Genomic DNA, 22,454 nt, shown 5'->3' with positions numbered 1-22,454 from the left:
TTTGGTATTTTGTTTTTGTTCTGCAATTCAGGTTTTGAAGGCGCCTTATGTAAAATTCTACACGCTGTTGAAGACTCAGACAATGTCATCTGAGTGCGAAGCTCGCCCCGAGGTGGGAAATTCAAATTCACAGTGAATGTGTCCTGTTGTCCTGTCTGTCTGTTCACCTGACGGCTGGCCCGCCTGTCCCTCCCGCCATTTTTTTCATAGTGGTTGAACTGAATGCTAGCAAAACGGGCAGCGCCGACCGTCAGGTGTTCTCGTAAATGTGGCCGACTTTAGCAAACACTAGACTAGACTAGCCTCTCCAATTTGGAACTAGGACTTTTTTGCAACTTGCCCCCCTTCTAAATTCAAATCAGATCAGAAGCATGCGGCTCCACACGTGTCTTTCTCTCTATCTCTTTCTCTAGCAAGTGTAGCCGAGTGTCTGTCAGTAGAAATTTCCAGCTTCCTCTTTACAGTAGCCAGTTAGTCCAAATCTAGATTCGTTTCTCTGTTACTTGTACAAATCATGTGTCTGCACAAAAATCTCACTTTCTTTACTTAGAAATATGTGCAAGCTTTCTGATAACATTCACTCTACTGAATTATTCCATAGGGTCTTTTGCATTTTCATTTCGCGTTGCTGTTTGTCTGAATTAAATTGGAACCGTTTTAAAATGAAGTTTGCCCTGAAATTGATCAAGGCTGTAACTTATTAACATAAGATGACGGTAACTACATAAAATTAATTAGATTTATTGTTCAGGTCAATATTAAGTGTTGCTGCTATGTTTTTGAAGCAAAATTTCCTTTTGGGCGATTTATCTTTTTCATTTGTTTTGGGTATATCCCTACTTTCTGCGCGTATATCCTTGATTTATCGATCGACATCAGACTTCAGGGTGAAACTAAAGGCTGGTGCGAAAATTCAACCTGTTGTGCAATGCTGGCTGTAAAACGTTACTCATTTCACGTCGCACGCACGCGGTTGGCAATTGAAGCACGACGGAGATGGAATTGCACGCAGAAACTCGTTGGCTCAGGGTGATTCGTTTTATAACCCGGCACTCTTTTGCTCTGCTGGCGCAACGATTTTATTGATCTACCGATCGAATTGATTTCCATGGTGCAACAGTTATCCTATCGCGTTCCAACTCGAGTGTGTTGCGATTAATTAACACAAAAAAGTTCCGCTCGAGCTTCTTGGAATCTCACTATACTCAGACGCGCTAATTGATCCGTCCAGCGTACGTACTCGTTTGAATCACCATGTGTGCGTCAGTTGTGCGCACTTGCGGACTAATTAATGGTCAGGTTCTCGCTGCCGCTGGTCACGTGGCCTCGGCCTTGGCCACTGCACCGCGCTGCACTCCGAGAACGCGCTCCTCGTAGCTGATTTTTTTCGTGATTTTTGAGCGTGCTGTGTGTACCATTTGGCACCCAAAGTGGCGTTTGAGAGCTCTTCGAGATAAAGAAAAAAATATGACTAATCTGTCACGCGTTCGCCTCGCGGGCATCGGCTGAGTAATTACTGAAAATCTCGTTACCGCGGTTGGTGGAACTTTCACCGGTGCACACCATCACACAACGAAACCTCTGTCCTAGCTTTAAGATTCTCTTTTTGAGATTTAGAATCGACTAGCTTTAAGATGGATTGGACCACTTGTCCCGATCATTCCCATTTCCAGAGTGAAATCCTAAAGGGCAATCTAAGTTTTTCACACAGCATGTTAAAGGAGAAAACCTGTCTTCGATTTAAATTAAAAGAGGTTCTTGTTCAAACACAAATTAGGATTCAAGCTGTCCCACAGTCGGTACTGCTGCACTTAAAAAGCACTTTTATATTTACACAAAGAGCCGGCTGCCTCATTCGATTGGCCCATGTCCTGCCAACAAAATTGCAAAACGTGATAAATCTGCACATACAATTGAATTAAATGCAAACTTAGTTTTGAAATCTGCCCCGTTTTGAAACAGCCCAATTTCGAAATATGCCGGGCGGTGGTGGAAGGTTGCCGTGGTAGTTGTGTCATTATTTTGGGTTAAAAATAGAAAGAGTGGTTGGCGGCGGTGCAGGTGCTGCGGCGCCGAGATGCGAGAGCGTTTGGTTTTGTTGTTATTATTTCCCTCTCTCGGCGGCTCGCTCGGCGCGAGAGCGAGGCTGCGAGTGCTATCAGCCACAGTTGGCTCGTCAGTCTGTGCTGGGCGCGCGTTTGGTGCCAAAGTGCAGACAATCGCGATGGGCCAATCCGCGGACGGGCCGGTGATGGGGTGAACCTCTGCTTTCCCGACTTTTTCGCACATCCGTTTTCCCATCGATTCCGACATGGCCGTCTCAAGAATGCAGAGCCTGGCCAACAACATCGCCAGTCTCGTGAGTGCTCTTTGCTTCTACTTAACTCCCGAAATAAGCACTTTGAATTCAAGCCGTGAGCAGTTCTATTTTGAGTTTAATCGCTCCCGCGCGTGCGGAGGATTTCTGAATAAGACTTGAACAACAGCGCGGCCCGTTTCAGTCCTCACCTCTGACCTACTTCCGTCTGGGAATCAAAATTTCCTTTTTTGTTATTTTTTTGTGTGTTTCACGGTAAGGAACGATATTTTGTTTATCAATTCCTTATCAACCGACGGAGGAGATGAAAAGCAGCGTCGGACTTCGAAGCAAGCTGACTCACTCGGCCTAATAATTATTGTTTGTTGTTATATTTTGATCTTGAAACGACGACGAGAGCGGCTGCTTTTATTTGGCACCTTGATTTACTTTCATAATTTGAACGGCGCGCGCAGCCGCGTGCATGTGTCTGTGTGTACCTTCTAATTTATGAGCCGAGGTCAGCTTGCTTTATTTTATTGCATGCAAAGGCCACACGGACTCTTTCTTCCCATCCGCACCAATAAATCGCAGCAGCGCCGGCCGTTTTACACCGATTGGGACAAGAAAGAGTGCCACTTAACAACTCGTTTCCTTTTTTGTGCGCTCTACGAAGCGCAGGCCGACGCCGTCTGCCTCCGTGCCGGCTCAATTTCTGTTCGCATAATTATCATGCACGTGAAATTTCCACCTGATACCATTGTTTGTTTTGTCGCTGCGCTGAGAAATAATACGACTTGAAAGGGCCTGCGAAGGTCGTTCTCCATCCAATTGCAGCTCGTTGGTGGCTTTAAAATGTGCAAAAATCGAGTAGAAATCGCACTTCATTGTTCGTTCGCTACGAGTGCGAAATATAGGATATTAAAACGGAAGGCCTGTGGTGTGTTTTTTTTTCATCAAATTTCCAATTAAAATAGCGGAAATCAAGCCTGCAGTCGTCACTTTGAATATTTCTTTGGTCTGCGTTTAAATTAAACATGATTTTTATTTTATTTTCTGCCATTTTTAATTAAAGTTAAATCTTGCAGCCAGGATTTAAAAAAAAACCGTTGGCTAAGTAAATGAAATTCATTTTAAAAGCCATAATGCATTAACAAAATCAATATATGTACCGAACATTTTGTTTGTGTACACATTTTTTGTCACTTGGTTAGCACCACTTGTCGGCAGCCTTGTTTTTTTCCGGCCTTCTGCTGCGAGGCGGCCACTCGGTGGCCGGACGTTCGCTGCCCTCCAAGCAAATTGCTCGGCTGAAAATCGGAGCTTTCCATCTGGCTGGCCGAGCGGCCGCGAGATCGAGCGAGATAAACGCCGCTGCTGATTTACGACCAGATGATTTTCCCGTTCCAGCAGATTCAGCTGCATTGTTTCACCGGCTAGCTCTTTTGCTGCCCGCCAAGGATTTAGGGCGGCTCGCTAAATAATTAGTCCGATTCAGGGGAAATCTAACACTGATTTATTGAACAGACGCTCGATCTGCTGCACCTCATTATGGCAATAAAACACTGTGTATCGTGATTTAGGGCACAGCGTTCCAAAGTAACATGCTGTGTCGGGTTTCCCTGATTTTTTTTATTATTTTTTTATTTAATTAACAGCACGTGCAAATTGCATTGACTTGAGCAGATTAAAGTGGAGCTTGACAACTCAACAGTTGAGAATATTTTGCATTATTGGCTATAACAAGAAACAAGATGTGGTTCATTTGAGAAAATTGTATGATTAGCATTAAAATTTTGAGCGGATTTTCTCGCAATTTAAAACGGTAATCTGGGCAAATTTTAGCTCTTCTTCAATTTCAATAGCGTATTCAAAGTAAAGGCAATTTTTCTCAATTTTTCTTTATAGCCTTACTTGAAATACGAATGTAGTCTTAATCTTAATATGATGCCCATTCTTGGAATTTTTAATGCCATTGTTGGGGAAATGTAATAAAACCCTCTGCAAGATAAACATTTGCGTCGTGACGTCTCCGTCAAGGACCTTCGTTATATATATGAAGGTAGATCAACCGAAATTGCCGGCAGCGATCCCGAGTTCGCCAATTTCCTAATTTAGACTCGCACATTTACAAACAAATCGGGTTCGGTTTTCTAACAAGCTGAACATTATTTAGAAATTCAATCCATTCGGAAGGTAAATATAAATACAAGATTAAATCTGACGCAAGAAGATTCTGTTTTCGCGCCGCGAGGTTACGTTAACGGCTCGTGTTTCGCCGAGCGTGATTAAATTAGCCGGGGTTAAGTATGTCGGTGCTGCAGAAATGATGACTTGACGCGAAGCGCGCGGACGGACGACAATAAAGCATTTTGCATAGAGTTAGTTCCCTTGAGCGCTGTTGTGCAAGCGAGATCGAGCGCGAGTGCCCTGTTGGTGTCGTTCTTTCACGTTTCTCCTTCCCGTTTTTTTTTTTTGCCTGGACCGGGACAAGGAGTCATGTCGACTTGGTTTTCAACGTCCAGCAAGCGATCGCTCAAATCCATCGGCCAGTCCTTTTCGCTCAAACTCGGCACCCAGAGAAAACGTAGAAAAAGGGCAAGTGTCAATCTGATAAACTCATTACATTTGACCTCTCTTAGATAGAGGTCACTCCTAATACGTTCAAATGCAAATTGGACGCAGATTGCGAATTTATCTGCTCAAGTATTTAAGTTGTTCATATATAGTTTTGGGATATTTTTCTCCAGCCGTCACTCGTTTCTAAGCCTCCAGTCGTCACGGGAACATCAAATGAGCATGATTCATGTAGTCTATACCATACACGAAATCGTAAAAAAATGGCAAACCCGTTAAAGAGCGTCTACACACGAAAAAAAATATCTTTTTATCTTAATATAGTCCTTTTCAACTGCAATGCGGTTTTTTGTCTTTTGTATTAATAAAAAATTCAGCAATTTTATATCTAAATTGAAATACCATTATTATTCATGAAAAATTTTGTTATTTCCTATGGTTTTTACTTGTACTGTTGAAATTATACTCCAAGAGGAAGGAAAACCACGACTTATGTTTCCTTCTCGTTCCATCAATTTAATTTATCAGAAAAAATAAGCCAAAATCTACACCAAAAATTAACTTAACTGACGTTTAATTCAGTTAAATTAAGGGAACTAATTTTTGATTGGAAATTTGTACCCGGGGAATATTTTCAAGGAAATCAAGTTGTTTAATTTTTTTCATACGGAAAATATCGTTTTGACCAAAAATACATTGTATCAAGCTACGAGTGATTCAAAGAATCCCGTCTAAAATCGAGTATTTTGTTACAAAAAACAGTCTAAAAATTGCGACTTTGTTCTGAAAAACATTGAAAATTCATAGCCCTTGGAAGAAAGAAATAATCTCTATGAAAGCGAGCATATTTATTTTGTATTTTGGAACTCAACTTTCAAGCCCAAAACGAGTCGCAGTTTGTGGGCAGAAATGTTTTCTTGTATTATGGTTAAGGTTAAACTGTCCGAAATGTAATTTCAGGCATGTTACACAATAATAACTGAATGGGGGCGAGAGGTGCTATTCTTGAAATTTACTCGTTCACCCCTCTTTCATAAATACATTTTTTGAAGCCAGTTGGAGCAACACTGTCATTCCGCTCGCAATGGTTGCTACTTTTTTACTTATTTTTAGGTTTTGCTTACAGCAATGCAAAAATTTGTGTTATTCTCGTTTTCTCGCTCCCCGCCATCCATGATAGCTCTCAATTGCGGTTTATACCAGTTAAATTAGCGCGGAATTCGAGGTAATGGGCCTTTTAAAGCAAGACCGCGTTTTATAACGCATTTCCCTTTAAGTATAACTGCATAGTTCATGTTTTGTGTTGCTTGTGATCACTCCGCAAGTCCGCACTACGCATTGTGTCCCCAAATAGAGAAGTTAGTAGAGCCACGAACCGTAAAATTTGGTGCTTGCACACGCAAAATAATTGCAGCCAATTAGCTAAAGTGTCCATTCGTGGCGAAAAGAGAAAAAAGTAACAACAACTCCTCCTTGACCACTCACGTATATGTAGAGTCGAGTCTGTTTGGATGTTGTCTGCACAAATGGGAGTGGCGGAGGAGGAGTGCGCGCGTGCGGGAAGGACAATTTTTGCGCGTCTCGAGAGTGCGTCTTCTCATTTGCTGGCAATTCCACAGGTGCTGTCTATGAGCGAGGAGCTGCGGCGCGCGCTTTACGCTGCCGGCGGCTCCAGCGCCGGATCCTTCGACGTCGACGTGTTCGGCCTGCCGGAGCTGATCGGCGCCACAGAGATCTTCGAGGACGCGCACCGGGCGCGCCTGCTGCGCCACCTGCCCGCCCGCGCTGAGGGCTACCCCTGGACGCTGGTCTTCTCCACCTCGCAGCACGGCTTCTCGCTTAACTCCATGTTCCGCAAGATGGCCAAGGTCGAGTCACCCATCCTGCTCGTCGTACAGGACACTGAGAACAGGGTGAGTGTCTCCTTTAAAAAATAATTAATCATGAGATTGATTCACTGAATGCAAAAAATGTTAAACTGAGGTTTAATTTCCAAATTTACTCTTAAGGGAATTTATGGAATTAAGTGTGATTTTTAAGATATTTTTATATAGGACAAAACTAATTGAATATGAGAATATTTTCCAAGATTGTAAGGCCAGATATTAAATAATTCTAAAATTATTGCCTATAATTTTGAGAAGGCAGGATCAAGCTGGAAACGAATTGCTAGAATTTCAAAATCTCTTAACTGTCTTAAAATTAAAAAAATAAAGTTTAAGTTAAAAAAGAACAGCTGATCTCAATAAATATATTATTGCGTTGTGCCACGCTTTTTCTTATCTTGTTAACCACTTGTAGGTGTTTGGCGCGCTGACGGCCTGCGCTCTGAAAGTGAGCGACCACTTCTACGGCACAGGCGAGTCGTTCCTGTTCCGCTTCGCGCCGCCGTCGACGCCGAACAACGAAGAGGCAGCCGAGTCAACGTCACAGCCCTCTAGTCCCGCAAAAGAGGAACCGCCGACGCCACCACCCGTTGGGAAGATTGAGGTCTTTGACTGGACCGGTGAAAACATTTTCTTCGTTAAGGGAAACAATGAGAGCCTTGCCATCGGCGCTGGAGAGTAAGTTGCCCAATCATTGTTAAATTTACTTTATATTTTTTGTTTTTCACTTAAAAAATATCAAAATTTCAATCGATTTTAAGAAATATTAAAAAAAAATGAAGCCCAATCAACACTTTGTCTACAAAAATGAGTAAACCTCATTTAAAATCGTCTAGACTCATCAATAATGCCATTATATATGTCCTTTCCTAAAAACCTTTTTGTTTGTAACCCTAAAAATCAATAATTCTTATTTTTTCTGCTGTAAAATTTAAGCCGAACTCAAATTTTATGCCTATTAATTTTTTTTCATTTATCCTTCAAGAGACCATTCGTTATATTTTGTTCTGCATAATTTTAAACTGCTGGTGAAATTTTTGATAAACCTTTTCTTTGTAGCCCTAGAAAATTTTCTCAAGAGTCTCTAGCATTACATAAAATTAATTTCTCAATTACGTTTCTGACGATTTTCCCTTTTTCCCCAGTGGAAAATTCGGTTTGTGGTTGGACGGCGACCTGTACCAAGGCCGGACGCAGCCGTGCTCGACGTACGGCAACAAGGCGTTGGTCGAAGAAGAGGACTTTGTGGTGAAGGCGTTGGAGTGCTGGGCCTTCGTTTGAACTGCAGCCTCTGCAATAGTAGCTTGTGATAAGAAATTCAACACACACATACACACACACACACTCTCACTCACACTCTGTATTTATTTTTGGGGCTCGGCAGCCCCCAGTTGCAGCGTAGAGTAACACACTTGTTATTTTTTTAATTGCGTGCGAGCGAGCCAGCAACACCCTGCGAGTGAAATCGATGAGAAATTTTTGCCAAAAGCGAGAGACGAACGGCCCAGGGTGCTGACGCCGCCCGCCGATAGAAATACGAGAAATATATTATTATATATACTGTATATTTTGCCACTTCTGTGAAGATCAACACGCAATTGACGGAAAATGATATAATTATATGTTAAGTGTTTACGGATATTGAGGACCGGGCCGGCTGGCGGCACGGTGCGGCCGAAAATTGTTGTTTTCGAACGCCGCCGCGAACCTCTCGGTTTTCAAACACGCACTCACGAACATGAGTCAAAGTGAATGAATTTTGAATATATAGGGCCTAACTATTCCGATAACGAACAGCAATTTTAAAATTCTTGTAAGCGTTTGAGCAAATGCGTTTTGTGCATTTTGCGGATAAAAAAAGTAAGAGACGAGTTATTGTTTTAGAGCAAGCGGATCGATGTTTGCGCTGCCGATCTCCGCGCGCGCACTTGTTAAACGCAGACAGTTATCTTACATAAATATATAATCCACGTTTGTTCCATTTGGAAACACAGCTGAGGATGTGTGAGAAAACATAATACAAAAAAATAGAGAAGGGAAAATGTAGTGCTTTGTTACACGTAGTCTATGACGCTGAGAAGAATTTCTATGATAGTTGTTGCGAAATCATTTTCCATTTCTTCCTGATCCAGAAGCACTGTCGATTTAGTTTCCTTTCCTTGGAATCTCAAGAAGCGAATTTTGGAGGAAGCCACGTTCGGGCGGACGACCATTTGTCATCGGACCAAAACTAAACTTTAGTCTCTCTCTCACTTTCTCGCAAGAGAAGCGTGTATTATTTATATAACCACTTAAATCGCGCATAATCAATTACTACTCTCTCGACTCTGGTCGTCACTCTAATGAAAATGGAGCTTTTTCGACACACACTTTTCTAGCAAAACAATAATATATAAATCGTAATAACTTTGGAAAAAGAACGCAGCGTCAGGGCCGAAGCGGATGAACGTTTTCAAAACCTGTGTTTCCCCCAAACCACAGTTCCTCGAACTAATCGAAGAAATTCATCTCATTGGTGCTTTTTGAGCCACATACTCTCTCACACATATATAAACAAACACACACGCAATTCTAAACAATTTTGTTAGTCGAACCGGAACAATGACATCAGCTCATGTGTATTCGTTGACAACAAATCTGACTGTTTGGTTTTGTGGCCGCTTAAGCATACCAAAAAGAAGAAGAATCGAATACTCGGTGTTTAGTTGTTGTTGTTGTTGTCGTCGTGCGAATTTGTTGACTAGCTGTTTAGGAGAACGCAAAAAAAATAGAACAATCGCCTGGCAGCCCTAGCTGGGACGATTTTCATTTCTAAAAACGCGGCGCCGGCGGTCACATCTCCACTCAGGCCGTGCCTTTTCATTCAAGCTCCAGTTTTTTCGTCGCGACAAATCGAAGTGAGTGCGGGTCCGACGCGTTTTGTAGGGCTTGCGCACCGCTTTTTTCCTCAACGTGAAAGTCAGATTTGTTTCGCCACAGCGTATTAAAATCGGTGTTTTTGCAGTACGAACAGACGCTCTCGGCAGCTTTCATTCTGAGACCACTCATTGTTTCCCGAGCGGATTTTGCAAAATGTTTATGCAGCCATATTATTATTTTGCTTTTACCGGATTTTATGAAATCGCATAAAAAGTGCAGCTAAAACTCTTATGACGGAAGCCATTAAAATTTCCCTTGGCTGTCCTGTCCTTCAAATTTTACTGAACTTTAAATTTGTTCTAGTAATGCCATAATAAAAAACATAGGAATTATAATTGGTTTAGAAAATGCGTGATATTTTTTTTAATTAAACTGTCTGCCGCTCTTATCAATTAGAGCTACCCACGTCCAGCTGAGAATAAAACTCAGCCAATCATTCAGTGGGAAATTAGCAGCGTATTAATTTTGTATCTGTTTATTCCCTTGAGGATCACTTTCAAATCCCCTCCAAACACGATCCCCCATTCAAGAACGGAGTTTTCCATGTATTTTCGGGCTTCTGGTGTTTACCATCCTCAGAAATCTGTAGTTGTGCTCAGGATGAAAGTCGGCACGGGCGTCAAGGATGATTAGAGCGTAATTTCGGTGTTGTTCGGCCCTGCTTGTTAGCCATGTGGAGATTTTTCTCTTGCGTGTGCTCGGTGTTTAGCGAGACGTGTGTGTACAATGTAAGCTAGCAATGTTGATCGTTGAGCATTGAATTTAATTCCTCGTGTGTAATTGCTTGAAACACACACACAAAAAAAAAGAACGAGCCTGTATTTTGAGGACCGCGCGCGATTTTGAAGAAAATGTATTTTTTCTAGACAGAGCTACGCATTCTCCTCCGAAACGTTACCCTAAATTACGCGCTTTGAGAGAACAAAAAAACATTTTCTGCTGACTAAACTACACAAAAAAAAAATCAATTGGGCAAATAAAAAGAATACGGAATGAGAATAGTTTTCAATGAACGCTGCTTCACTGTAAATGTAGTCAATATAAAATTTGCAAAAATTGCTCAACATAAAAAAATGTAAATAGGCTGTTCATTAAAAAAACAAGAAATTGACGAGAAGATGGTGACGTTTAAAGAAGAACCGGATACTTGAAGTAAAAATAATAAATAGTGAGAGACTCAATCTGATTTATTGTGAGAAATAAAATAGTCGTAACGCAAATGAGAGAAAAAAATCGGCCAACACCCGGTGTTATATGATATGTATTGCGAAGTAATCGACTTAATTGCAAAAAGTTGTTATCCTGAACAAATAAATCGATTAAAGAGGAATATACGCACTGCTGTTGATTAGCTTTTAATGAGGAATAATTATTGTTGCCTTTGGAAAAGCGAATTTCATCTTAATTATTAAATATATATTACGATATAATTTATTGTACTGCATCAAAAGCATTCCATTCTTATACACTTACGTTATGTCCGCATTGTGCATTCTGTGAGCAATCGGAGGAAAAAGTAAATTAAAAATAAGTGTGTGTACATGTGCGCGCGTTGTATACTGTAAAACGCGCTCGCTTTTACATTATTTGTGTTTTGTTCACGATTTGAGCGAATTTATTTTTAAATAATTTATCTTGCGAACCGCACGAGGTAAATCCACAAAATATATTGATAACTGTGCGTTAATTGTGTTCCATTAAACTCACTGTGTCTCTAGCTAAAAAGAAAATCATGTGTTGTTTCTCTAATTTTAAGCTTAAGGGGTAAAAGAGGTGGAAATTCAATCCGAGTGTGCAGCTGAAATCGGTCAAGAAAACTCTTAGGATTCGATGCTTTTGTTTTTGGCGATATTATTGAATCCAATCAGTTAAAGAGATTTCTTGATTCAACGGAATTAGTGAGTGGTGAAGGTTAAAAATCCTTATGGAATTGAACATGGGAATTGTTTCAAAATCAAACTATGAAATCAGTTTTCATTCAATCATGGTGATATTTTATTCTAGACTCTGCTTGACCAGACACATCGATCAAAGTGTAATTTTTTTACTTTCCCTAATTGTTAGACTTTTGCCGGCAAATTGGCCATTGGCTCTTTAACAGTCGAAGATTAATGCTTTAAAAAATTCGGAGCTGACTCCTAGATCATGTAGCTCCATTAAGAAAGAAATTCTGTAAATTTTCAATACTTTTCATTTATATTTTCCATTAATAAATTTTTTTCGGCAAAAGAACATGCAAGAAATTTTTTCAACATGCATAAAATATGAAATTATATCAGATTTTAAAAAAATTTCGCTCTACAATAACCAATAAAAACACAGCTTAGAACTCACTCTTGTGGGGAATTTTAATTTTTTTCTGAATGTCGATTTGTCTCATTGAACAGAGTCTACAGACCAAAATTCAGCTCAATCGAAGAAAATAATATTTTTAAAATCAATTTTCATTTTTTTTTGCTGTTTTCGTAAAATCTCCAAAAATCGCTAAAATTGTTGAATCAAAATATTTCCACCACTGTGTACGTCGTTGAAATCCGGAAAGTTTTGAAAAACTAAAACGTCGAAACCTTAGTGAGTGGAAAGATTTATATAAATTCTTGGTGAGCCACCTCTCGTAGTTTCGGAACTAACTCCTCTGCACGTCAAAGAAAATATAAAAGCAGATAATTTTATTATCCGCAAATACATAATACATTACTACACAAAATTATAGATGCCGCCGCTCAGTCAAGCGCAGCATGTAATGAAACGCTTAATTTTGTCGCTGTGAAACATGACGCATTTTGTAGCCTGATAAAAAAACTTCCCTCGACTCACAAATTGCCAAAAAAACGCAGACAAAAATATCCGCCTGAGAGTACACACATAATTATTCATTAACGAGGAGCGGAAAGCGACGAATATATGCAACTGGCCGGACGGCCGCGTTCACCACATTGCATACCCGAGCATTTTTCAGGCTGACTCTTCTTTCTCTGCTGATTTCTTCCCCCAGTTCGTTTAGACCTATCATTATCTCTTACACCCACACACACACACACACACGATGACGATTTGTATACAAGGTCGTATTCTGTCGCTCGATGTTTGTCAATTAGATTCGTGGCTGCTCCGACCAAATTTCCAAAGCCAGAATCCACTCTTTCTCACGTTCACTCAAAAATAAGGCGAGGAGAACATGAACCCCTTCGTGTACTCTGAAAGCTGCGCAGTACTCCTTTATTTATTTTTACACTTATTTATTGATTTCACATTATTTATAATTTCAGTGGACACACGCAGTCGTGGGCAGCTAGTAAAAAATGATGTTTTGTGATTAACTATTGCTGTGCACTGCACTTCTGTTCTCGTTGAAAACGTCACTTCTTGGAACGATGTTGCAAAAATGTTATATTTAGCCTTTGCATGAGGAATACGTCAAGAAATAAAAAAATTCCGCACCGGGCCTCCTCGTGAGAAAAAAAATAATACACTAGACTTGGCGGCTCCGTGGAAAAAAAACAAAATACGCTGCGCATGTTATGCATTATGCAAACTTATGTAATTGAGTGTCATTAACGAGAAATTTGAGAATCAATGTGTACATATGTATCATAGCTTTTTAGAGACGCATATATACAACATCTATGAGATCTATTAAACAAAACCTTAAGCGTTTTATTCAATTGCAACCCTATTTACTGAAAATGTGGTCGGTATAATTGTGTATGAAATTTTAATTCATACATATAATAATGTAATTTAGTTTGATTCTCAGCGATACTTTCAGAGCTGTTTTTAAGGATTTTAATTTCAAGTTGAAATAATATATTTTCCGATTTATTCTAACGTAAAATTATGGACATGGTGAGACATGAAGCAATTTATCCAATTTTGTGTAACTTAATTTGTAGTGAAAAAATCACTCAACATCTTTCTAGATTCGCGTTTGAAAAATTTATATTCATAATTTTGCTCAAATTTAAAAGCATATTTATGAGAGTGCAAAGATAATTATTTAAAAACATAATTTTGGAAAACTTCCTTTTCACAGCCGTAAATTCTACATTTTCTTTGGTTTGATTTGTTTTTTTTTTCTTTTTCTATGTAATCCAATCTCTTTGGACAAGGTGTCAACTGGCAACACTGCTAAATTTGCTCCGCCCCTCTCGACTTTGCGTATTCACGATTCTGCATCCTGCTGTTGCCTTGACTTGACATCGTGTTTTGGTAAATTCACCTGCCTTGCTGCTAGGTCACTCCGGGTCATCGTTCGTCAGTCAAAGGTGCTAGTCAGGTTGGCATTTGATTCAGGCGCATCCTCAATTTCTACCCTTGTTAAACGTTTCTGTTTGCTTTTCCAATCTGAAATTTCTTATCTTTTCCTAACCGTTTGAATCGAACGAAGACTTGTACACAATGCCCACACAAAACAGCATTCTTCTATGCATGGGCCACACACCTGGAATTCGTATGTACATACATTTCCGCCAGGCCAAACATTTTTATCAGCGTTTATCAGACGGCATCCATGTTCCTTTAAAATAACGCAAAACACGTATATTTTTCACTCAACGTTATGAATTTTACATTAAATTAATTCAAATCTCTTTCCTCATCCTCACATAATATGTAACTTGCATGAGTCCCAGATTTCAATTTTATTTATCTTTGCTTACATATATTATGTATTTAACTACATTTTGTGATTACATATCAGTAATTTGCTTTAAAAAATTCTCTTCATCCTCATTAAGCAAAACGTCTACATAATGAATTATATTTCAGGCAGGATAACTCGATCAAATTTTCCAAACTAAAAATTCGAAAGCAGCTTCTTCTGCCCCAAAAATGAGTGTGGACAAAATGAACGTGCCTAATATGCTTGAGTTCCTCCGCTTCATGAATGAATTGAAGGCAAGTATTATACATACATATAGTTGCGATGTATCTATGTAATGTGTTTTGAGAAACTCCCTAACATTTCCTCTCACTTTCAGCACTTGAAACGCCAGGGGTGGGTGTTGAAAAACATTGAGCAGCCAGAGACTGTTGCTGGCCACATGTACCGAATGGCTGTGATGAGCTTACTCTTGCCCGTCGATTCAAAAATTGACAGGATCAGGTCAGCGCCAGACCGAAAATTGCATGAATTTGGAAGGAACCGTAAAAACTTATTGGGTGATTTCAGATGCATGGAACTTTCCTTGGTGCACGACATGGGTGAAAGCATCATTGGTGATATCACTCCTTACTGCGGGGTGCCTAGGGAGGAAAAATTGAAACGTGAGCGGGCCGCCATTGAGAAGCTCGCCTCCTTGGCTGGTGCAGAGGCTGGGGAAAAAATCACAGCTCTCTTTAGCGTGAGCACATTTTATTTAATTCGCAATTTTTTTCTCATTGGATAAGTATATCAGGAATATTTACAATTATAAAAGCATTACTAGCATAAAGAATTTCATAAATAAGCAAATTGAGAGTTGTTAAAAATTCTTCTTTTCTGGTTACTGAACTGTTTTAGCTGTGGAACAAATCCTCAAAGTTTTTATTTCTGCTTCCGCTAGAATTATTTTTCTTCAATGCCTAATCTTCATTTAAGTTAATAAAATGCTGTGTTCTGTTATTTAGGAATATGAATCTCAAGAAACCGAGGAGGCAAAGTTTGTGAAGGAGCTGGATCATTTGGACCTGCTGCTGCAGGCGAGGGAATACGAGCAGAAGGGTCACTCGGACCTTAACGAGTTCTTCAGGCTGCAATTCCAGCACCCTACCACCATGGCTCTGTCGCAGCAGGTGATGGACGATCACAATGCCACAAAGTCTGTGAAAAATGGTGACGCTGAAACGCCGGCTAAGTGATGCTCATTTCTGGGCATTAACACAAATTTTGAGCACTGTATTTCTGACAAGCAGTTTTTGATTTGCAATATTTTTATTGACGGTTCCCGAAAACCTTAAACACTAGATTAAATCGCCCTGTTCTCTCGTGCTCACGACTGTGACTGTATTAATTAAATTGGTATAAAAAAATGTTATGATTTCTTGCAGGTGTTGTAATTTGAAACTGACTGTATTATTGATACACTGTGTAGAGAGTACAAAATGTCAATAAACAGACGGCCTTGAAGGCCAACAGTAATTATTAAATTATTTTCATTTGCAATAATTTGATATTGTTTTTTAAGCCGAAATTTAATTTATTGAGAGCCAGGAAAAATTTAACATCTTTAGCTTTGAAATTCTGAAAAAATCAATTTCATATTTTTAATATTCTCTCAAAGATAATTTAAATATGCGGGGAAAGGTTTTATATAATATGTATTATTTCATGAGAAGTGAAATTTCGAAATGAGCCCCAACAAGTAAATAGAATAGTCCAACACTTGATATGGACCACACATTTTGCTGTGGCCGAGAGTGCAAAATGTTTTTAATTCCGGTATAGACCCAATTAAATACTGTTGGTTTATATTAATAGCTTGAATGTCTGACAACGTAAAAAACGAATTCTTGATTCCAAACTACTCTGCTTCAGTTTTATAATGAGATAAATTTCCGTGTGGAGCCGCTCTCTCCCTTCAAACTTCATCCAAGCAGTGTTGCCAACTGCATTTTACTTAATGCAAATTCTGGAACAAAACAAGCGAGCTATAACCGTATATATAACGGCAGCCGGCTGCGACGACATCACTTCACTTCTTGCACACAGCGATCCGTTTCATTTCCCTCCAAATCAACTGAAGATAGGTATGTACGACACGAGTGGAATAGGGATGATTTTTGAACTTCTTATTGGTATATTATTCCGCCCTCATCATTTTCACACTGTTACATAAATAGACGAAAGCCGTTTAAAGTCTGACACCAAATTCCCTAAATTATTCGCTGGTATTATGCGCATGGCAAATTTTCAGACCTCTTCTGTCGTCTCTGCAATGCATAGTCACATTATATAACTCGAGCACAGCGTTTTTTCTTTTACCAACGAGAAATAAATGAACATTTCAAGATGAAAAGGTTCTTAGAGAAGAGAATAAGCTCCTTTTCTTCTAATTACAAACAAACAAAAAGATTACCCAGCTGCTTTCATTAAAAATGCCACCGTGCAAATTATTTCTCTGTATACATAATAAAATGGTCTGTAGGTGTTATAATTACGTTCTTGTCTCTTGATATATTACTGTTTAAAAAGTTAATGGTTTTAATTTTATTCGTCCTGTCATTGCAGCTGCACCATGCCCAAAAACAAGAAGCAACTTGATTCAGACAGCGACTCAGACTCTGGGCCAGAAGATGTAAGTATGCGTAATTTTATCAAAAATATTTTATTGCAACATCAAATATGAGCAAGGCAATGAAATAACTCACAAAATCAAAGCGTTTTATTTATGGAGGAATTAATATTGGCAGAGGAACCCCCCACCGAGCAAAAAGCAGAAAGGAGGCAGCTCCTCAGCTGGGGGTGGCTCCAGCGAAACGCGCGTTGAGGGAGCAGAAGAGCCGACTTGGTCCATTGACAGGATGCGCCATGTTAAGATTCGTGAGTTTAAGGGAAAGGTCTATGTTGACATCAGAGAGTTCTACGAGAAGGATGGCAAGCAGTTGCCTGGCAAGAAAGGTGCGGAAATTTTTAATTTTCTACTGAGTAAAAGATAAATTATTTAGTTTAGTTGTATTCTATCGAATTTATTAAAAATTACCTATAATAATTATTACCTACACATCATGCCGAACCGAAATATAATATCATGTGTCTAAATATATTGCAGGAATCTCACTAAGTGCTCAGCAGTATCAAAAGTTGAAGAGTATCATTCCTGAAATTGACGAGGAACTGAAGAAGCTGTAATCCATTTGTAGGATTTTAAACAACTTTAAAAATTCACGAAAACATCATTGCCATCACCCAACGATTTGTATTGTAATTATAATCATTGCCAAATCGCAAAAGTTTCTAAAACCCATTTATTGGGAAACATCCAAGTTTTTTAAATCCAAACAAAATGTCAAAAACATCTTAAAAGTTAACATGGATCGCTGCATTCGCTGCCCAATAGCTTTTGTTGTTGCTACCGTTTGTAAACGTTTCCTAAGAAATGTCGGTAAATAAAGAAAAGTTGTTGTAAATATTCGTTATTATTTCAATAGATAGTATAAGTTCCATATTTACTTGCAATTATTATTTTACTGTTAATTTAACTTAAAATGATCTATACTACTTTGAGTATAATTTAAGACTTAATGATAATTATTGATATGGTTAATTAGTTCTAATTTCGCTTTGATGATGCTGATAATGCAAATTATTGCAGAGATTTGAAAAGAGCTAACTAATAATCCTAATAAGTTCTGGAGATATTTATACTTTAAAATGCAACTCGCTAAATAAAAGGAAATATTGAAAATATGAAATTAAATTGTAGCCTTATGATCGTATGGTACGGTTTTAGAGTAAAAACAATTCTGGAAAATAAGGTTAGTCCACGGTTTAAGAAACAATAACGAAAATTTCCTTAATGTTTTTTAAATGTAGTAATATTGAATTACTTTTTCGTCGCTCTATTTTTTAAGTGAAAACCACAAGTAGAAGTCGCTCTGTCTATAGTGTGATATATATAACATTTATAGTTTTAAGAATCTTCTAAATCTTAATCAAATTATTAAGATTAGCGTTTCACACAACTTCGCAACCATAGAAGAGGAAAAGTCACTTGACCGCGAATAGACTCAATTCAAGGGAGTACGATAAAGAGTGAAGTAAATCAAGAAACTCCCACACAAATTTTGGAATTAAATTCCTGAAAGCTAAAAAATCAACGTTTTAATGCTAAAATAGTAAAGTAGAGTTTCAAAATGTTCACCAGCAACGTAATTAGGCGGCCCAGACGAGTGCAGTAGAAAGAAGTACTTAGCTCCGTTTCCCACACTCAAAAGGGGGAAGAAAACAATTGACAACAGACATACGCCCGAGCGAGTCCGCTGGTTCCTGGTTCGTTCGTGCTGCTGCTTCGAGAGTGCTGACTGGACGACAGGCGATTCTTGTGAGTATCTTTTGGACCTCTGCGTTGGGCACGGGCCGCGTTTCGGGCCGACCGAGAGTGACGGAAGGGGCTGGTGCTTGTTTCAGTGGCGAGCCATTCCCGCAGCTGCAGAGTGGGCGACTAACACAGGTGCACGGCCGGCCAGCACGCACGCACTTTCGAGATGTGTTCCCTGCCCCGGCGCATCATCAAGGAGACGCAGCGGCTGATGCAGGAGCCCGTGCCTGGGATCAGCGCCGTCCCGGACGACAACAACGCACGCTACTTCCACGTGATCGTGACTGGACCGGAGGACTCGCCGTTCGAGGGCGGCCTCTTCAAGCTGGAGCTTTTCCTGCCCGAGGACTATCCGATGTCTGCGCCCAAGGTGCGTTTCATCACCAAGATCTATCACCCGAACATCGACCGCCTCGGACGTATCTGCCTGGATATCCTCAAGGACAAGTGGAGTCCTGCCCTGCAGATCCGCACGGTGCTGCTGTCCATCCAGGCGCTGCTGAGCGCGCCCAATCCGGACGACCCGTTGGCCAACGACGTGGCCGAGCTGTGGAAGGTCAACGAGGCCGAGGCCATCCGCAACGCCAAGGAGTGGACACGCAGATACGCCATGGACAATTAGACGCTGCTGCTCTGTGTTGAAACGTCGATCGATTTGTTTTTCACATTATTGTTCTCAATTACGTACGTACGTCAGTTAAACCGGGGGCCCGCGCCGGGCCCACTCGGGGCCGAGGCCCTTTTTGAAAATAATGTTACGCGCGATGGATTCATGCAAGGCCTTTCGTCCGGCCCGCCGCCGCCGCGGCCGGACGCACCCCCTCTCGCGCTCCCCGATTTCGCCGGGAGTCGCGTCGAATTATCACAATACTGATTAATTATTATTGCTGCATTCAACCCGAGTAAACAATCCACTGATCGATCGATTCTGTTATTTAATTCGAATAATATGCTAGCGTGTAATGATGATAATAATTTTAATGGCTTCTGATGGATACGAAAAAAATTCTTACGTATTTTTGCACGAGTGGACTGAGTGGCGCTGTCCAACTGCTGGCATGGACGGCTCGCGCGCTTGAATTCCCTTTCTTTTTCTTTTCAGTAGTTTTTTGCCTTTAACGTTTCTCAACTTTGCTTTCCTCAGAACGCTAACACACAATATTACGCAAATATCAAGTAGGATTACGACGAGAACTGTGTAAAACGTAGCCGTTACTCTCATTATTTTTGTGAAACCAGTGCAGTAGCCCTCTCGTCTCCTGCGAGATGTAGTGTGCTTGCTGACAGACCACGCACGCTTTGGCACCCAGTGCCAACAGTCTTTGCCGCGAGTCGTTGGCGGCCGAAGCGAGCGAGCGAGTGAGTGCGTGATTGTAAGTTGGTAAACGTAATTGCAAAGGGGAAACTCGATTCAAGCTGATTAGCCACATCCCTCGGTTATGTATTATTTTCTCTATCTTGTGCTGAAAAATAAAAAGTCCCAAAGAGCATTTAACGTCCTTTCATTCAATGTGACAAACATCTATTTTCAATCTCTCACAAATATTTTTACATTATGTACAAAAATAATGATGAGTTCATTTGGTGTGACTCAGCAGGCTTAAGAGATGATTCTCGATCACTGCCTGGGCTGTAATTAAAATCTCGTCAAGGAAATTTGAGTGGATTTTAGCCAAGCTGCTGTACCTTGTGAGCTGCTTCTGTCGATTGCGATGCCCAGGACCGAGTCGTTGTTGATGTTTTTCATTGTGAAGTCAGCACCTCTTACAAGCAGCTCGTTGACGCAGTGCGGGTGGTCACCGAAGGCTGCGTACATCAATGCCGTATTCGAGTTCTGTAAAGTATTCTGAATTTAATAGAAATTTGAAATAAAAATATACCGAATAATCTGTTGGCACGAATACAACTTAATTAAATCATGTGAGCATGAAAATAATAAATCATACAAAAGAGAATTTTCAAACGCCATTGAGTGCCGCAAAATTACCATCTTGATAAATAAAATAGTGATATTTTTAATGAGTTATCCTCAGCCCTTGGACAGGGCAAGAAGCTAAAGCATGAACTGCAACCAGCAGCCGAACATAGTTGAGCAGAGTATTTCTGTAGAAATACTGAAAAATAAACAGTTAACTGAACACTTAAGGAAGCTGCATTTAATTCAACTGATTTTAAAAGTTTCAAAGTGACATGAAAATCATTTCAAATCAGATAAGCTCACTTAAAAAAATCTTTGACTTTTGAGGCAACTCCAGATAATTTTAACATTTCAGAAGACCTTGGGGTCAAACTCTATAACCATCTTAAATGAACCTACAGATCTCCGTGATTAGAATTAACAATCAGATTGAGTTTTTAGAGCATTTCAAGAGTACAAAAAATATGGGAATTAATTACCTCATCGACATGGTCAATGTCGGCCCCCTTCGAGAGAAGAGCCTTGAGGGTGTCATGGTGTCCGTTGGCTGCTGCAAGGTGCAGTGCAGTTTCGCCCTCTTTTCCCTCCTTGTTGATGGAGGCTCCCTTCTGCAGAAGTAGCTGCACAGTTGGCAGCTGACCGTAAAAACACGCCCAATGAAGTGGAGTCAAGCCGGAAGTGTCAACTTCATCAATATCAACCTCTAAAATTTGGATTTATAAATTAAAAAATTAAATTGTCAGCTTGGCGTGTGTCTTTGCCTTCTTGGAAATCTTCTTCAGACAACTCTCCCTGTCCAGCCCTGTGGTGCATGGACACATCCAGAGGTTCCAGCACAGGGGTCAGAGTCTGGATGTTGCCCCTCTGCAGATTCGTCAGCACTGTTGTTTGTTGCTAAAGGGAAATAGCATATTAATTGTTATTGTTTAATGTTAATTTAGGAAAATTACTCTGTACGGCTGGAAGGCGCTCTTTCTGTTGCCGTCTTGCCATAGGGACCCAGACCAGTTGGGAAGGTGGGTTTTAGAAGATCTTCCTTCTTCATCTCCAGATTTTCCACCTCCGGTAGAAGGACTGTCACCTGATATTGGACTGATCGCTCCATCTTTTGAGTCGCTCGAGGATTCGTCATCCATGGTAATGTTTCAGTAGGAAAACTATAAAATAATTTTTTGTATAATAAATTATTCAGCAAAGGATTGATTATAGGCAAAAATATAAAATAATTTAACGATTATTTGTGTTTGTAGACTATCGGAGCAGCATGGTCATAGATACATTACTTAACTTCATTATTCCAAATATTTAGAAGTAAAAGAGATATTGAGTTTAAATCTGGCTTAATTTGAGTCAACTAAAATCTACGAAAACAACAGTGTCCGATCAATTATTAAAAATGTAAAGATTAATTTACCCTCATAAATTATTTTCAATGTTGCATCGCAGCTCACAATCAGAACAGTATCATTTCGGCACGCGTTTAACTTGATGTTCGTCTACTGTGATTTATTTTTCCTCAGAAATAATCGAAATAATTTTATGTGCAGAAAAATCGAAAAAATTTCCAGTGTCTTTCCGTCAAAGCTACTTCATCTGTACATCAGCAACCTTGACAACAGCTCTTGACCAATCACGTCGCAGTTACCGTGGTAACCAGCATGGTAACCAACCAGAAGCGTTTGACCTGGACACGCCCCTTATATTGTTTTGCTTTCCAAATTTATCAGCTGGAGGTATAATAATATAAGCAGAGTGAAACTCGCAATTAAATATTATACAACAAAATTTTTAGCGTTATTGGACTTTTTACTCAGGAAAATGCTTGCTTTGTCAAGTGTGAG

At 39.9% G+C, this 22,454-nt stretch overlaps 5 protein-coding genes across 22 annotated transcripts in view; 4 read left to right on the top strand and 1 right to left on the bottom strand.

Moving 5' to 3' along the window:
- mtd (mustard) overlaps positions 1–10,472 on the top strand; it is a 48,121-nt gene extending 37,649 nt beyond the window's left edge. For 11 of the 15 annotated variants that reach the window (XM_065479763.1, XM_065479761.1, XM_065479755.1 and 8 more), the window contains 4 exons: positions 32–112; positions 6,493–6,786; positions 7,175–7,437; positions 7,905–10,472. In XM_065479763.1, coding sequence (XP_065335835.1) covers positions 32–112; positions 6,493–6,786; positions 7,175–7,437; positions 7,905–8,040 — 774 coding nt within the window. In that variant the 3' untranslated portion in view covers positions 8,041–10,472. Of the gene's footprint in view, positions 1–31; positions 113–2,024; positions 2,360–4,295; positions 4,895–6,492; positions 6,787–7,174; positions 7,438–7,904 lie in introns of those variants that run through there. The other 4 variants (XM_065479758.1, XM_065479762.1, XM_065479770.1 and 1 more) reach the window with 3 other exon arrangements.
- Positions 10,473–13,821: 3,349 nt separating this feature from the next.
- On the top strand, positions 13,822–15,796 carry LOC135936807 (5'-deoxynucleotidase HDDC2). 4 transcript variants are annotated; one of them, XM_065479773.1, is made up of 5 exons: positions 13,822–13,943; positions 14,446–14,574; positions 14,658–14,782; positions 14,849–15,020; positions 15,286–15,796. In XM_065479773.1, the coding sequence occupies exons 2-5, from the start codon at positions 14,509–14,511 to the stop codon at positions 15,514–15,516; spliced, it is 594 nt and encodes a 197-aa protein (XP_065335845.1). In that variant the 5' UTR covers positions 13,822–13,943; positions 14,446–14,508; the 3' UTR covers positions 15,517–15,796. The 4 variants fall into 4 exon arrangements, with proteins under 4 accessions (XP_065335845.1, XP_065335844.1, XP_065335846.1 ...); XM_065479772.1 differs by having other exon boundaries at positions 13,835–13,954; XM_065479774.1 differs by lacking the exon at positions 13,822–13,943 and adding an exon at positions 13,996–14,128.
- Positions 15,797–16,284: 488 nt separating this feature from the next.
- On the top strand, positions 16,285–17,786 carry Ssb-c31a (single stranded-binding protein c31A). The gene is made up of 4 exons (XM_065480146.1): positions 16,285–16,404; positions 16,886–16,952; positions 17,068–17,275; positions 17,427–17,786. The coding sequence occupies exons 2-4, from the start codon at positions 16,893–16,895 to the stop codon at positions 17,504–17,506; spliced, it is 348 nt and encodes a 115-aa protein (XP_065336218.1). The 5' UTR covers positions 16,285–16,404; positions 16,886–16,892; the 3' UTR covers positions 17,507–17,786.
- A 786-nt stretch (positions 17,787–18,572) lies between these two features.
- On the top strand, positions 18,573–20,185 carry LOC135936607 (ubiquitin-conjugating enzyme E2 N). The gene is made up of 2 exons (XM_065479486.1): positions 18,573–18,698; positions 18,785–20,185. Exon 2 carries the CDS (start codon positions 18,862–18,864, stop codon positions 19,315–19,317), a length of 456 nt encoding a protein of 151 aa, XP_065335558.1. The 5' UTR covers positions 18,573–18,698; positions 18,785–18,861; the 3' UTR covers positions 19,318–20,185.
- Positions 20,182–22,201, bottom strand: LOC135936605 (ankyrin repeat family A protein 2). Its single transcript, XM_065479483.1, has 6 exons — positions 22,028–22,201; positions 21,564–21,770; positions 21,375–21,507; positions 21,093–21,316; positions 20,382–20,529; positions 20,182–20,325 (listed from the first exon to the last, which is right to left on the bottom strand). Exons 2-6 carry the CDS (start codon positions 21,747–21,749, stop codon positions 20,273–20,275), a joined length of 744 nt encoding a protein of 247 aa, XP_065335555.1. The 5' UTR covers positions 21,750–21,770; positions 22,028–22,201; the 3' UTR covers positions 20,182–20,272.
- Positions 22,202–22,454: the final 253 nt, after the last annotated feature.

The sequence above is a fragment of the Cloeon dipterum genome, chromosome 2 (genome assembly GCF_949628265.1).
Source record: "Cloeon dipterum chromosome 2, ieCloDipt1.1, whole genome shotgun sequence".
Lineage (NCBI taxonomy): Eukaryota > Metazoa > Arthropoda > Insecta > Ephemeroptera > Baetidae > Cloeon > Cloeon dipterum.
Note: the sequence above shows the minus strand (reverse complement) of the source record. Positions and strands in the feature narration are given on the sequence as shown.